Source organism: Citrus clementina, unplaced genomic scaffold (genome assembly GCF_000493195.1).
Source record: "Citrus clementina cultivar Clemenules unplaced genomic scaffold, Citrus_clementina_v1.0 scaffold_5, whole genome shotgun sequence".
Taxonomy (NCBI): Eukaryota; Viridiplantae; Streptophyta; class Magnoliopsida; order Sapindales; family Rutaceae; genus Citrus; species Citrus x clementina.
Genome location: NW_006262201.1, coordinates 23,170,459 through 23,187,832, shown reverse-complemented (window position 1 = coordinate 23,187,832; position 17,374 = coordinate 23,170,459). Strand labels below are relative to the sequence as shown.

Here is a 17,374-nt window from a genome sequence, read left to right as displayed (position 1 = left end):
ATGAACATGGAATTGGAAAAACATTGTAAAGATGAGATACAAGATTTGGAATCTAAAGGATTAATTACAAAATCTAGATCTCCATAGTCTTGTGCCGCTTTTTATGTAAACAAAAATTCTGAGATTGAAAGAGGAACACCGAGACTTGTAATAATTTACAAACCCTTAAATAAAGCATTAAAGTGGATTAGGTATCTCATACCTAACAAAAAAGATTTACTCCAAAAATTGTGTTCCGCCTTTATTTTTTCAAAATTTGATATGAAATCTGGATTTTGGCAAATTCAAATCCATCATAAAGACCGTTACAAAACTGCTTTTACTGTTCCATTCGGACAGTATGAATGGACTGTTATGCCATTCGGTTTGAAAAATGCACCCTCAGAATTTCAAAGAATTATGAATGATATTTATAATCCTTATTCTGATTTTTGCATTGTCTATATAGATGATGTTTTGATTTTTTCTCAAACCATCGACCAGCATTTCAAACATTTAAAGACTTTCTATTTTGCCACTAGGAAGGCTGGCTTAGCCATTTCTAGTTCAAAAATTTCTCTATTTCAAACTAAAGTCCGGTTCCTTGGTCATTATATTTCTAGAGGAACTATTACCCCAATTGAAAGATCTCTTGCATTTGCTGATAAATTTCCTGATAAAATTCTTGATAAAACTCAATTGCAGAGATTTCTTGGTAGTTTAAATTATGTTCTTGACTTCTGCCCTAATATCAATAGGATGTCTAAACCTCTGCATGATCGGTTAAAAAAGAAACCTGTTGCATGGACAGATGAACACACTAAAGCTATTCGATTAATAAAAAATTCTGTAAAGAATATTCCTTGTTTATTTTAGCCAATCCCGCATTACCTAAAATAGTTGAAACTGATGCATCTGATTTAATCTGAAGGAATTAATTATTGGGCTCTGATACCAGAAGGAAATAGGATCGAAGGATGGATGTGCTTTCGTTGGAATTAATTATTAAAAGCTTTAATCAAACAATGTTTGGATTGGGTCGGCCTATCCAACTTTTAAATAAGATTACCAACTTTAAATTAAAATTGCTTTAGATCACGGTTGGTCAGGTTTTAGTGGAGGTACGTGGCGTTGTATCTAGATCGATGCAGAGCCAAGTCTGCCTTTGGAACCAGATCTGACTTAGGACAGATCAATATTCTGCACGCTCTAGTTTCCAGCCGATATACCAATATTATTTACCAAATATTTATTAAGTTCTTTTGTCAAGCCTAGCAACAACATTCGTCTAAAGGCTTGGGTGCATACACAGTACTAGATCCGGTTCCCGGAAATAGTGCTCTAAAGGAATGGAGGGAGAAGAGAAAGAATACAACTGAGGATTGAGATCTGGTCTCGTTGCCTCAGAGGAACGTAGCAGTTTTATGGCAGATCTGATAGAGATCAGTCTGCATAAAAATTTAAAAATGCTTTAAAGTAAATTGCGAAAATTAAAGTACAGAAATTTAAACATACATGGAAAGCCTTAAATAAAATTTACAAATGCTTTGAAATAATACTGAAAATTAAAATGCTTACATCAATTGCTTTTTCTTTGTAGAAAAGAAAAGGGAAATTAATCCTGAAGGTAAGGAACTATTCTGTAAACAGAAAAATTTCCTTAGTGCCTTCGGATTCCTGATTCCCAGGGAGGAGAGAGAGAAAATGAAAATTAGAGAGAGAGGAGATTCAAAAAATCTGAGGAGTCTGAGTCTTCCTTCAGATTATATACAAAATGAAATTTTAAACTGTAGACTGTAGCGGAGCTGTAGCATACAGTAATCTTTGGAACTCTGCACTGTTCACTGTAACGGGGTTGAAGCAAACAGTAAGCTTTGGATCGTATGTAACAATAAGCTTTTGGAGCGTATGTTGAAATAGTGACTTTGTAGACATACAATACGGGTGAAGAGACATGTGCGCTCTCACTTGTGTCCAAGGGACCACCCGAATGATATAAATAAAAAAAATGAGTATTTACTTTTTTTTTACATTAATTAAACAATAATTATTTACAATGCTTTACAGGAGAGAAAATTCTGAAATAGTCGTCTTCATTTTCATCTCCAAGAGAGATAAACGGCTCTTCCTCTTCTTCATTGTCTTCATCTTCAGAGGAATCTGCCACTGATGACTTTGACCTGGAGGCGAGGAGTTGTTCCATAGCTTTGAAGTATTCTTTTTCGGTTTTGGCACTTGCCAGAAGAGATTGGGCTTTGGACTTTTGAGTAAGGAAGGTTTGTTGGGCTTTGGATCCCTTAATGGTTGGTTGGAGGAAGCCTTTGGAACAAAGCCAATTTCTGATGAGGGTATCAGTAAGTTTGGTTTGTTCGTCAAATTTTGACCACCATTTTACTTTGAATGTTCTTTGTAAGATAAGCTGGGCATCTTGGGTATGAAGTCTGAGGTTCCACATCCATACCCATGGAAGGAAGAAATTTGTACAGAAACAGAGAAAGGGTGGAAACCTTTTCTCAGATTCAGAAGGAATGTAGTGGGCTTTAAAGAAGTTTAAACATTGGGTAGCATTTGGAGTTAGGATTTGAGGTATTGGGCCAAAAGAATTCCACCAATGATGAAACCAGTTTGGGAGGCTTTGGACGGTTATTTTTTAATTGAAGAAAAATAACCAAGAGTGGGATTTTTTGGGGTTTTGGATAAAAAATGTGTTATACCAGGCTTATTGGTAATCCCAGTAGGAATAAGTCCGACAATGTGGTAAACGTGTTTGAAAGTTTAAAGGGAAGGTTTTAAAATTGTGGAGCAGATCCCCCCACTGGTTTGGGCTCAGGACTTTTAAAATAGTAGCCGTGGAATAGGCTGGCTCTGAATGGGTATCACTGAGAAAGAAATGTTTGAATTTAACTGACTCAGTAATTTCTAAAATGCTTTGATAGTAAGACTGGGGTTTTGTTAAATAACATGGTTTAAAAAACCAGCATTTGGGGAAAAACTTTGAAATTGCTTGAAAAGGATCAGTATGGTAAAATCCATCTTCTATAGATAAAATGTTTTGAAAATGGGTTTTATCAAACCAATCGGATGATTTCTTTGAAAGTGTTGGTTGGGAAAGCACAATTTGAGAAGATGAGCTTTCACCGGAGACAACAACGTTTTGAGAAGAAGGTTTTGTCATTTCTTTGGACTTAGGTTTTTCTTTTTCAATTTCTTCTTTAGGAGAAATTTGACTTTGAGAAAAGCTTTGGAGGGCGAGCATAAGCTCAGGCGATTTTGTAATGGAACTCATCCATTCCTTTACTTGGTCATCAGAAGAAATAGTTTTGTATTGGGCTTCATGTTCTTCAACCATTTCAATCCAGGACTTGATGGGCATGGCAGAAGAAAGTAGTTTTTCTTTAGAGGGAGTTGGTTGAGGTTCTTTAGAGGTGGCTTGGGACTCAGTATCTTTAAGAACAACTTTACCTTTGTTATTCTTTCTTGGCGGCATTATCTGTTTTGTAAAAATTCTCTGGTTAGAAAATCAGGAACAGAATTTGTGTCACCTTTAATAAATTCAATATCGAAATCAAAAACACTTAAAATGGCTTGCCATCGTGCAAAAATTTGTTTTGATGCAATGTTTTGAACATCTTTTTCTAAAACATGTTTTGCAGCTTTGCAATCAATTCTAAGCAAAAATTTTTGATTTAATAAATCACTTTGGAATTTAGATATGCATAAGACAATAGAAAGAATTTCTTTTTTGATAGTAGAATAGTTTTTCTGGCAATCATTCTAATGTGCAGAAACATATTGTACTATCTGTTCTTTATCATTTTCCTTTTGTTTCAAAATACCTCCAAAACCTAAATCAGATGCATCAGTTTCAACTATTTTAGGTAATGCAGGATTGGCTAAAAATAAACAAGGAATATTCTTTACAGAATTTTTTATTAATCGAATAGCTTTAGTGTGTTCATCTGTCCATGCAACAGGTTTCTTTTTTAACCGATCATGCAGAGGTTTAGACATCCTATTGATATTAGGGCAGAAGTCAAGAACATAATTTAAACTACCAAGAAATCTCTGCAATTGAGTTTTATCAAGAATTTTATCAGGAAATTTATCAGCAAATGCAAGAGATCTTTCAATTGGGGTAATAGTTCCTCTAGAAATATAATGACCAAGGAACCAGACTTTAGTTTGAAATAGAGAAATTTTTGAACTAGAAATGGCTAAGCCAGCCTTCCTAGTGGCAAAATAGAGAGTCTTTAAATGTTTGAAATGCTGGTCGATGGTTTGAGAAAAAATCAAAACATCATCTATATAGACAATGCAAAAATCAGAATAAGGATTATAAATATCATTCATAATTCTTTGAAATTCTGAGGGTGCATTTTTCAAACCGAATGGCATAACAGTCCATTCATACTGTCCGAATGGAACAGTAAAAGCAGTTTTGTAACGGTCTTTAGGATGGATTTGAATTTGCCAAAATTCAGATTTCATATCAAATTTTGAAAAAATAAAGGCGGAACACAATTTTTGGAGTAAATCTTTTTTGTTAGGTATGAGATACCTAATCCACTTTAATGCTTTATTTAAGGGTTTGTAAATTATTACAAGTCTCGGTGTTCCTCTTTCAATCTCAGAATTTTTGTTTACATAAAAAGCGGCACAAGACCATGGAGATCTAGATTTTGTAATTAATCCTTTAGATTCTAAATCTTGTATCTCATCTTTACAATGTTTTTCCAATTCCATGTTCATTTGGATTGGACGGGCTTTAGTGGGTATTTTTTTTTCATCGAAAGAATTTTCATAGGGCAAATCTACCAAATGTTGTTTTCTGTTCCAAAAAGCAGATGGTAAATCAGCACATATTTCTTTTTCAATGAGGTCTCTAAAATCATTGATTTTTCTTTGGATAAAATCATTTTGTAATTGGTTTTCAATTCGTTGTAGACTTAAATTCTTTTTTAAACAAAACAAGTCATTTTGTTTGGATTTAAGTATGGCGTTGATTTGATTTTGGTAAACAGAACAGGCTTTAACAATATTTAGATTTCTTGTTTTTGGTTTCTCAATAAAAGGGAAAACAAGTTTTTTAGATTTTGCTTTGAAAGATATACTATCATAATTGACAGTATATGGGGTAATTAAATTTATGAACGGGGTTCCTAAAATGACAGTATGGTGAATGTCATTTGTAAGAAGAAATGAAGTTTTAAATTCGAATCCATTGTTATGTATTGAGGCTTCCACTTTAGAATTGACTTTAAGTTTTGAATTGTTGGCGGTGGAAAGCCTTTCCCTTGTTTTTTCATGAAATCTTTTGGGGACAATGTCTTCTCTTATACAATTTAAATCGGCACCAGTATCGAAAAGGGCAATGGCGTCAATAGCAAAGTCTTTGGAAAAAATCAAAGTTATTTTAATTAAGTATTTTCTAGTGGTGATTTGTTTTAGGACAAACAGAAAATCATTAGGTACAGATTCAATGTTGTCAACATTTTGATTGTTATCGCTTTCAGATTCAACTTCTTTTTCTGAGTTTTCTTCTAATTGTTTTTGTATAAGAAGTTGGATGGTTTCAGAATCTTTCTTTTGTTTTTCTTTTAATTCTTTAATCTCAATTTTGATATCTTTGATTTCTTTATGAAGATCTTGGATATTAGGAATTAACTTTTTTGTTTTCTTTTTATCCAAAATTTCAGTGAGATCGTAAGAATTCTTTTTAACAATTGGAACTTTAGAAGTTTCTGCTTTGTTAGAATCCAGAGTTTTCAAAAGTTTGTCTAGGTATTCCTTTTGAAGATTCGGATCGGAAATATGTTTTACAAGTTCAAGAAAAATTTCTTGGTCTTTAGTTAAAACATTGATTTTCTTTAAATAAGGATCTGATTCAGAATCAATACTGCTAGATGCAGAATCATCTGAGTCAATTATCTCATCAACTTGAAGAGGGTCACTATCTCCCGACATGGAAGACTCAGAGTCAGAAGACTCTATGAGCAGAGAGGTAATTTTGGAGAGGGTTTCCTCATCTAGGTCTAGCTCATGGAGCTTTCTGCTCATTCTGCAATATTTTGCAGTATGACCTTTCATACCACATTTGTGACATATGGCTTCTCTGTAATTGAATAGGGTTTTGTACGGAGTTTTTGGTTTGGCTTTAAACTCTTTCTTTTTAGAAGAACTCGGTTTCTTTTAAGGCCTCGAAGGTTTCTTATAATGAAGTTCTCTAAAGTCTTGAAAGGGTTTTTTACGGAATCTAGACTTGTAATGTTTCTTGTAAGGTTTTGTAGAACACTTACCATTACAATCTTTGGAGGTAGAAGTCTTAAAGGGGTCGTAATTGAATTGTTTACAGAAACTGCCCAATTCTTGCTTAGACTTTTTAAGCTCCCATTTAAGTCGTTTCTGTAATTTCAAATCTTGACAGATCTTTAAGCCTTCCTTATTGACGAAACTGACAAGTTCACCATAGGTGAGCTCATCATAAGGAATACGGTTGTCATAAAGGGCTTTAATGGAATTTCTAACCTTTTCTCCTAGTAAGGTTGGTAAACCTGCAAGGAATTTCTCCTTCCAAGTTGTATGATTAGCATCATCCTTAAGGAAAAGTCTAGTGAAGAAAGAGGTTTTATAGCTTTGGAATTCACTAAGTTTTCTACACCTCAAATTGTATAGTAACTCGGCGTTTTTGTCTCTAAGGTGAGCAGGGTCACCTATGAAATGGAGGGATATAGTCAAAATCAGGGTAGCAACAGCATCCTGAATAGGACTATTGAACTCATCAAGAATGGGGGCACCATTCTCATCTATTTGTATGGAGTTTAGGATATCTAATTGTTGCGGTTTGGTAAGAAGATGATCCCACCATCCTTTAAGTTGACCAGTAAAACCCGCAATAAGAATTTCTGCAATGGCCTTGTCAGAAGTTCCCGATTGGGTTTTATAGGCATTGGCTGCCATGGTCATCTGTTGCAACAATCCTAAGATGTTATATTCTGACATACCATCAATGTTCCACTCATAGACAGAGGATGCATTAAAACGTGATTGGTTTAATGCACTAGGCCTATTGTCTATGGCCAAATCAGGTGGAGACTTGACAGTTGGGAGAGCTAAATCCCAATGGATTTTATTGGCTTTAGGAATAGGTTCTTCTGTAAAGGCTTCTAGATTGGAAGAGGCAATAAAAACCTGGTCTTGTTCTAATACTCCAATCTTGCTAGATTAGGGAGTATCAGGGGCTATTTGGACTCTGTTAGATGAGGAAGAAACAGCTTCTATCCTATCTAGTTGTTCCCTAATGGCTTTAGCAAAATCTGATTTTGATTCTTGGACAAGCTTTTGGCTAGTTTTCGAAACCTGAAAAGGTTTGAAAATAGGTTCCTTAAGCTTTTTATCAGAATCCGATTTTGAAGGAATTGGCTTTGCTACAGGAGAAATAGCTATGGTTGACTGTTGGAATTGGTTTTCTATTCTAGTCAACTGTTTTCCTATTGTATTTAAGTTAGTATTACAGAAATTATTCTGTTGAATAATACTACTTAAATTTGCATCAGAATCATTTGGTTTAGGGATTTTATAAGGTGAAGCTCTAATTTGAATAGGAGGTTCGCCGTGATCAACGGTTATGCTCCGAAGAGGTGGATGCTCAGATTCTATGGTTTTATCACTATCAGAAAGTTTCCATTCAGTGGTTTTCTTCCTAATAGTAATAGGGTTTGACTCTTTGAAGGGGTAAGAAATGTTATTATCAGAAGAATGTATTTCGAACCAATCAAAAAATAATATATGAACTTGGTGAAGGTTCACAAATTCATAATAAAATTGTTGGATTTCTTTTCTTTGATTTAAAAAATGTTTAAAAAACCAAAGTCTCTTTTCTTTATTATTATCTGAATAAAAATCATTATGAAGGAGAGTTTTATCCAGTTCAAATTCTTTTTCAATAACATTAATTACATTTTCTGTGACAACAGAGAATGTAGGGGAAGTTGGAGGAGAAGGTTACTTCTCTTCCTATCTTTGTTCATGTTGACTGCTAGTATAAATAGGATGAGGAATGTTTGTAGTATAGTCAACAGAACAAATGGAAGAACTAGGTATAGCCGAAGTGGAAAACCTAGGTTGACTTTGAAAATGAAGATTTATGACAGAAGGGATTTTTGTGAATTTCCTTTCTAATGAAGGAATACTTGAACACGACTCTTTATCAGAAAATCTGGTTGAGTTAGATCTCCTGAAAGACAGTTTAACTCTACCATCAGAATACTGAGTCACTTTTTGCAACTCCGTATTAGGTTCAAGTTGTTTTGGAATTGCTGGTGGAGCAGCTCCTTCAAGAATCCATTCTTCTGGAAGATTGACATCTTTCCACTAGATTGGTTTTGGAATGACAGTATTGGCTTTAGACATATCAGTCTGCAAGAGAAGAGTTTCATCTCTTTCTGACTGGAATTTGTGTTGCGTACTGAACGCAAAGATCATGGCTTTATAAGAAATTTTGAAAATTAAGGCAACTGGGACAGATCCCTTAATCATATTATAATTATGCGTTTTGATTTGTAAGATCATGTTTTTCAAAATGTTTTTATCTTTAAGAGAAATTGTTATGTTTGGATAACAATCAAAAGAGATCGGACATTTACAAAGACTGGATTCGATGCTACTTAGCAAAGAATCATCAAAAGAGATGAATCGCCCATCTCTAAGGACAGTAAGGATAGAAGTATCCAAGCCTTCTTTGGTCAAAGGTTTTATTCCAACTTGGATTAAACCAATGTGAATATAATTATAATTCTTTTCTCTTAATTTCTTTAAAGATTTTTCTGAAAACAAATGAATTGTTTCAAAAGGTTCTGAGAGAGTTATGTCTCTTTCTTCAGTCTTTATTACATAATCATTTTTTAGAAAATCAAGCTTTTTTGTTTTGTAAATCTTTTCTTTAGAAACTTTTGGAAGTTCCCAACAATCAATTGCTTTATCAAAGTTCTCAATAACGAATTCTTCTGAACTCACAACATGCTTTGAATCACTAGTCTTCCCGGAAGAAGAGCTAGAAAAGGACGATGTTCTACAGAGTAGAGGATCCATGGTTACAAACCTATGGTCTATTTATGGTTTGGTCAGAATGGCTACAGGTATGGTTTTACAGCCCTAAACGAAAAACTTATCCTTGGACGGGACTTACTACCAGTAAAAATTCACCACACAACAAAACTTCAAAATAAAACACAAGTCTTTAAACACAAAACTCTAAACTGTATTACACTATCCTCCCCTTGGCTCTGATACCAGAAGGAAATAGTACTGTGTATGCACCCAAGCCTTTAGATGAATGTTGTTGCTAGGCTTGACTAAAGAACTTAATAAATATTTGGTAAATAATATTGGTATATCGGCTGGAAACTAGAGCGTGCGGAATATTGATCTGTCCTAAGTCAGATCTGGTTCCAAAGGACAGACTTGGCTCTGCATCGATCTAGATACAACGCCACGTACCTCCACTAAAACCTGACCAACCGCGATCTAAAGCAATTTTAATTTAAAGTTGGTAATCTTATTTAAAAGTTGGATAGGCCGACCCAATCCAAACATTGTTTGATTAAAGCTTTTAATAATTAATTCCAACGAAAGCACTATATATATATATATATAATCATTGAAAACTTTGATTACATAATGAATTTTGCCAGTCTTGAATTATGGATCAATGTGCTGAGTTAATAATTTGAGCTCGATGATGATCAGATCTTACCCAACTTGGAGGAACTGGCATTAAGTGGAAAAGATATCACGATGATTTTGCAAGGCCATTTCCCCCAACACATCTTTGGCAGTCTCAAACGACTACAGGTTGAGGATGATGACTTAGCTTTCTTTCCACTTGGTTTACTTGAGAGGTTTCACAATCTGGAATTTCTCCACCTGTCGGATTGTTCGTACGAAGTGGTATTTGGAGACACATGCGAGGAAGCTAGCACTGATAAAAGAGTTACACCTGACAAGACTTAATCATCTACAGCAACTGTGGAAACACGATTCCAAACAGCCGGACTTCATTTTTCAACATCTTGAAATTCTAAGAGCATATCACTGTCAAAATCTGTTAAGTCTATTGCCTGTTGGTGGTAAAATTTGTGGGGAATGGCAAATGTAGAAAAATACAACAATAATGGTGGAACTTTATTATGTAAAGTAATGTGTTTACAACTAACTCTGTATATAGGAAGAAACTGCAGAAATTTTGTGTGCTTCAAGGCACGTTACAAATGTCGATTTCCTTAAGACGTTATTTGCCCCCACTAATTGAGTGATGCACATAGGTTAAGCAAATACGCCTCCAGGATACAATGAAACACTTGTTTGTTTGCTTGCGTTGTGCATCGACGAAAGCAAACCAGAATACTCTTGAATGTTGCAAGCCTGCCAAGAAACAATATATTGTTCCTGCAGAAAACAATATATTGGAATGTGAATGCACAAAAGAAATGGGTGTTTTGTGTTGAAATTCGTACTAGAAAAGAATGCTAAGAAAAGAGTGGTGTAGGATCATTTATTTCATGTCTAAATGGCTTAAACATGATCCCTATTTATAGATATATTTGTGCCCCCTCATTTGGGTTGTCATCTTTCATGATACCCCTTCATTCATGGCCATTGGATCTAGATTTGATTTTAATCAATGGTCCAAATTGAATCATCACCATTTCAAATGAAATGTCACCATGAAATGATGCATCTCTAAGTGAAATGTTGTCATGAAAAGTTACATCATTTAGTAAAAAGATACCTTTTCTACAAGACACAATTAAATGGACATGTCCTTACAACAAAACATCATTTAATTAGACATGTCTTTAGTGAAAGGTACATTTTCTATAAGGCACAATTAATAGGACATGTCTTTACCATAAGACACATTTATTTTGAAAATGTTCCAACAATCCCCCACCATTTTCAAAATAAATGAATTTTGAAAAATTATCTTACACAGGCTTGGAAAACTTATGCATAGATGAAGGTGTCTTGTGGACTTGAACCTTCACTTAGTGACAATACATCAAAGTTAATCAAGGTGGCATGGTAGGCAAGCTTTGAACCAGCGACCTTAATCGACTAACCGGATATACCTCACACATAAGTTTTCAAATTCTCAAGTATTCCTTAGCCGACACGTGGATTGGCCCTGTGTCTATATCCTGTTTTCATTAGCGCTTTAGTAACCAGCCAAGTTACATAGGAAGCGGCACCACCTCATACACTCACATAGGTAGACTTATCTAGAATGTCCCTGTAACTAAAACATTTATAAGTCCATTAAAAGCTAAGTAGCTTAACCTTTCCCATATGTTACAAGTATCAAGCACTAACCTTTGGGACGCATCTAAAAATATTATAGTGCTTCCTATCACAACATATGATGTACTTTTGCTCATTGAACCCAAGATCTTGATATTTCAAGTGTTGGGTTGAGTTTCCATCATTGGTGATAAGATGATGTTGGCTTCAGTCCCATCCCCTTAGAAGTTTTAAATACAATATCCCTTGCAAGACCTTTAGTTAAGGGGTCTGCCAAATTTTGGCATGATTTCACAAAGTCAATTGTGATTACTCCATCTGTAAGTAATTGTCTTACATAACTATGTCTCAGACCAATGTGCCTAGACTTTCCATTATAGATTTGACTATATGCTCTTGATAAAGTTGCCTCACTATCACAGTGAATAGATACAGGAGGCATTGGTTTAGGCCAAATAGGAATTTCTATAAGCAAATTCCTTAACCATTCAGCTTCCTTGCAACATGAAGCCAACGCTACAAATTCTGCAGCCATGGTGGAGTCTGCTATACAAGTTTACTTCTTTGAACCCCATGAAATAGCTCCTCCACCAAGATTAAAAATCCAACCACTTGTGGATGTATGATCATCTCGATCAGTAATCCAACTAGCATCTGAAAATCCTTCCAAAACTGAAGGATATCCAGTGTAGTATATACCATAATCCATTGTATGTTTTAAATATTTTAGAATTTTGTACACTGCTTGCCAGTGTGCTTGGCTTGGATTACTAGTATATCTACTGAGCTTTCCAATAGCGAAAGCAATATCAGGCCTAGTACAAGTCATCGCATACATAAAACACCCAATAATACGTGCATATTCTAATTGAGATACTGATATGCCAGTGTTAGGATACAGTCTTATGTTTGAATCAAAAGGTGTTGACACAGACTTACAATCATAATAATTAAATTTCTTTAAAATTTTCTCAATATAATGTGATTGGGTCAATACTAGGCCATTCTCATTTTTTATAATTTTAATCCCCAAAATCACATCAGCAAGTCTCATGTCTTTCATATCAAAATTAGATGACAATAATAATTTAGTGAGTTCAATGCTCTCACTATCAATACCAAAAATTAACATGTCATCTACATATAAACAAATAATCACACCTTTATTTCCATTGAATCTGCTATAGACACATTTATCAGATTCATGAATATTAAATCCATTTGAGACAATCACTTTGTCAAACTTTTCGTGCCACTGCTTTGGAGCTTGTTTAAGACCATATAAAGACTTGACTAGTTTACAAACTTTATGTTCTTGTCCTGGCATAACAAACCCTTCTGGTTGTTTCATGTAAATTTCCTCATCTAATTCTCCATTTAAGAAAGCTGTTTTTACATCCATTTGATGGATTTCAAATTGATAAATTGAAGCCAAAGCAATCAAGACTCTAATAGTAGCAATTCTTGCAACAGGTGCATAAGTATCAAAATAATCAAGGCCTTCTTTTTGTGTAAAGCCTTTTGCTACTAGTCTTGCTTTAAATCTTTCAATTGTTCCATCAACTTTCTTCTTCTTTTTGAAAATCCATTTACAACCTATAGGATTAGAGCCAGGTGGTAAATCAACTAATTTCCAAGTCTTATTACCCACAATAGAGTCCATTTCATCATTAATGGCCTCTTTCCAAAAAGCAGCATCTTGAGACTTCATTGCATCTTCATAGGTGAGGGGATCAGACTCTATAGTAGATACGATCATGGTCTGTTTTGATTGTGAGTCTCTTGTCCCTTCAACTAAATAGACTATAAAATCTGGAAAAGATTTTATAGTCCTTATTCTTTTACTTCTTCTCAAATGATTTTGCTCATTATTAGCATCACGCTTTTGACCAATTTCTATTTGTTTATCATTCTCTTGAGAATCAATACTTTTTGGTATAGTGGAAAATCTATTTTCATATAATATTGCATCTCTAGATTCCACTATAGTATTGATCTCAACAAAGCTATTAGGTTCTGTTACAAGAAACCTATAAGCTTTACTATGCTCAGCATATCCCAAGAATATGCATTCAATGCCCCTTTCTCCTAATTTCTTTATCTTAGGTTTTGGTAGTCTTACAATGGCTCGACAACCCCAAACTCTTAGATAAGAAAGATTAGGCTTTCTCTTTTTCCATAATTCATATGGGGTCACCTTTGTTTTCTTATTAGGCACTCTATTTAAGATATGACATGCAGTTAAAATAGCTTCACCCCAAAAACCTTTACCAAGCCCAGCATTAAAAAGCATAGCATTAACCATTTCTATTAATGTCCTATTTTTCCTTTCAGCTACGCCATTTTGTTGTGGAGTACATGCAGTGCTAGTTTCATGTACAATGCCAACAGATTCACAAAATTCAGAAAAAGCATATTCACCTCCTTTATCACTTCTAAGGCATTTAATTTTAGTGTCACAAAAATTCTCAACTTCATTTTTATAAGTTTTAAATTTTTCTAACACTTGATCTTTAGAATGTAATAAATACACATAGCAATATTTTGAAAAATCATCAATAAATGTTACAAAATATTTTTTACCACATTTAGAAGGATTACTATGCATATCACACACATCGCTATGAATTAAATGCAATAAAGAAGATGTTTTTTCAATTTTTGGAAAAGGAGATCTTGTGATTTTAGTCTGTGCACATACTTTACATTTTTCATGCATATCATTTTCATGCTTAGGAATTAACTCTAAATTAGCCATATCATGCAATCTTCTAATATTCACATGTCCTAAACGATTATGCCACAAAGATAATGAATCAACCATATAAGCAGAAGAAACATTCATATTATTGATATTGAGTTTAAACATTCCTTCATACATGTATCCTTTCCCAACAAAGGTACCACCCTTAGATAATATAAATTGGTTTGACTCAAAAACAAGTTTGAAGCCAAACTTATTAAGAAGGCTACCAGATACAAGGTTTTTCCTAACTTCAGGAACATGATAAACATCAATAAGAGTTAAAGTTTTTCCAGAAGTAAACTCTAGTTGCACATTGCCTTTTCCTTTAACTATTGCAGTGGAGGAATTTCCCATGTAAAGAACACTTCCATCATCCATTGCTTTATAAGATTTGAAAAGGCTACGATCCTTGCATACATGCTTGGTTGCACCTGAATCTATCCACCATGCATTATCATCTTCAAGAACATTAATCTCAGATATCATGGCCACAAAATTTGTGTTCGAAACTTTCTTTTGTTTCTTCAGAAGTCGACAATCTCTTTTGAAGTGGCCAGGTTTTCCGCAGTGGTGGCATGTACCCTTCTTTTTCTTCTTATTGTTTTGATTCTCTTTGGAATCAAACTTTCTCTTTTGATTATTCTTAGGGTGATTAGAATGTTTAAACTCCTTCCCTTCCTCTACGACATTAATTTTAGAGGACGTAGTAGTCTGATCCTCAAAACTATTAAGCTTGAGTTCCTCTTCAATGCGAAGACTTTGGCCTAAGCCATCCAGACTAATTTCCTCTTTGTTATGTTTAAGACTTTTCTTATAGTCTTTCCAAGAGGGAGGAAGTTTATCAATAATTGAAGAGACAATAATAGACTCATCCATTTTCATGTTATGTTGGTTGAATTGATCAAGAATATGCAAAATCTCATTATGTTGTTCAACCACAATTCTATTATCAACCATTCTATAATTAAAAAATTTAGAAGCCAATAATTTCTTACTTGTGGCATCTTCCATCATGTACTTAGCCTCTAATGAGTCCCATATCTCTTTTGCTGTAGGTTTGTTGTGATATTGATCAAACAAAGTATCAGACATGGCATTGCAAATGTGTCCCTTACACACGTAGTCATCTTGCTCCCACTTATGTTGCACTCTGGTTTCCGCTAATGTCTCATTCTCACGTTCTTGAGGCTTTGGTGTTGTGAGAACATAGACCACATTGATGCTTGTCAACAAGAAATGCAACTTTTTCTGCCAACGAATAAAGTTGCCACCATCGAACCGCTCCAATTTGACAAAATCTACTGTGAATTGTCGAAGAGATGAACTTGGTGCCATTGTTGTAGAAATAACGTCTTAAGATTGTTGGTGGTAAAATTTTTGGGGAATGGCAAATGTAGAAAAATACAACAATAATGGTGGAACTTTATTATGTAAAGTAATGTGTTTACAACTAACTCTGTATATAGGAAGAAACTGCAGAAATTTTGTGTGCTTCAAGGCACGTTACAAATGTCGCTTTCCTTAAGACGTTATTTGCCCCCACCAATTGAGTGATGCACATAGGTTAAGCAAATACGCCTCCAGGATACAATGAAGCACTTGTTTGTTTGCTTGCGCTGTGCATCGACGAAAGCAAACCAGAATACTCTTGAATGTTGCAAGCCTGCCAAGAAACAATATATTGTTCCTGCAGAAAACAATATATTGGAATGTGAATGCACAAAAGAAATGGGTGTTTTGTGTTGAAATTCGTACTAGAAAAGAATGCTAAGAAAAGAGTGGTGTAGGATCATTTATTTCATGTCTAAATGGCTTAAACATGATCCCTATTTATAGATATACTTGTGCCCCCTCATTTGGGTTGTCATCTTTCATGATACCCCTTCATTCATGGCCATTGGATCTAGATTTGATTTTAATCAATGGTCCAAATTGAATCATCACAATTTCAAATGAAATGTCACCATGAAATGATGCATCTCTAAGTGAAATGTTGTCATGAAAAGTTACATCATTTAGTAAAAAGATACATTTTCTACAAGACACAATTAAATGGACATGTCCTTACAACAAGACATCATTTAATTAGACATGTCTTTAGTGAAAGGTACATTTTCTATAAGGCACAATTAATAGGACATGTCTTTACCATAAGACACATTTATTTTGAAAATGTTCCAACATTGCCATCATCATCGGTATCTTTTCGGAATCTCACACGCCTGCAAGCTTTTGCTTGCAAGAAATTGATGAACTTACTAACATCCTCCACAGCAAAAAGTCTAGACCGACTCGTATCATTGGGTGTATTTGGATGCAGAGCAATCACAGAAGTCGTAATAAGTGACGAAGATGAAACAGCAAATTTAAAAGAAGAGATTGTTTTCAGCAAACTGACTACGTTGTCCCTCTTTGATTTAGATAGTCTCACAAGCTTCTCCTCTGTCAATTACACCTTCAAATTCCCATCTTTGGAAGATCTTGCTGTGATTGGTTGTCCCAAGATGAAGATTTTCACCAAAAGAGAATTAAGCACGCCTGTCAGAGTAAACTTCCGGTACGGACAGAGAGAGGACAACCTGCGTTGGTCTAATAATGACCTTAACGCAATCATACAACAATTACATCAAGAAAAGGTACGGACAACTGTTAGAATATTTGTTATTGATGAGTGAATTTGTTATCACGTTTATATCTGAGAATCTTATTAAATTCCTCGAAAATTCATTAATCATTAGTTTTAGTTTCATAATATGAATTTTAATTTAAATTGATGAATGCGAATTTTGTTTTCAGCTGTTAGAGGGGTCGTCTTCTTACTCGTCGCAGTACTGATCTCATACGCTTTTAATACCTGGCGAGTTGTCAATTTTGAAGAATGAGGTCCCAGGTATTTTATTTTTAGAATGAAATCCCTTCAAAATATCATTCAAAGTGACAAACAACATTTTCATGTGGAAAGCCTCAGATCTCTTTTTTTTTTTTCCCTGCTTTAATCGAGGGGTCCGTCAAATTTAGTTTTTAAATGAGAATACTTTCAATGGGCCATTTCACATTGAGAAATTAGTTTTTTTCTAAAGTGATGATTGTAAAAACATATGAATTAATGACCCAATACATTACCACAAAATTAATATTGGTTAGTCAGGTTATATGAAAATTGTAGAAAATAATTTTTTTTTTTAGTTCGTGCTCAATGTCGTGCTCTATAATTGCAGAATTCCCAAGTTATGAAGAAGATTGAGAACACTCCTCTGTGTTTGCAGCATCAGGAATAAGAGCTACTTTTCTGTGAAACTTGTGCTCCGTTCTTTGAAGTTAAGTTTACATGCTGAGGGTTTTCACTTTACTGTA

The 17,374-nt window shown here is 34.4% G+C and overlaps 1 protein-coding gene across 1 annotated transcript in view; it reads left to right on the top strand.

Annotated features, from left to right (window-relative positions):
* LOC18042991 (disease resistance protein At4g27190) overlaps positions 1-16,855 on the top strand; it is a 22,279-nt gene extending 5,424 nt beyond the window's left edge. The window contains 4 exon segments of the mRNA XM_024183640.1: positions 9,724-9,929; positions 9,931-10,089; positions 16,203-16,656; positions 16,817-16,855. Of these exon segments, the coding sequence (XP_024039408.1) occupies positions 9,724-9,929; positions 9,931-10,089; positions 16,203-16,656; positions 16,817-16,855 (858 nt within the window).
* Positions 16,856-17,374: the final 519 nt, after the last annotated feature.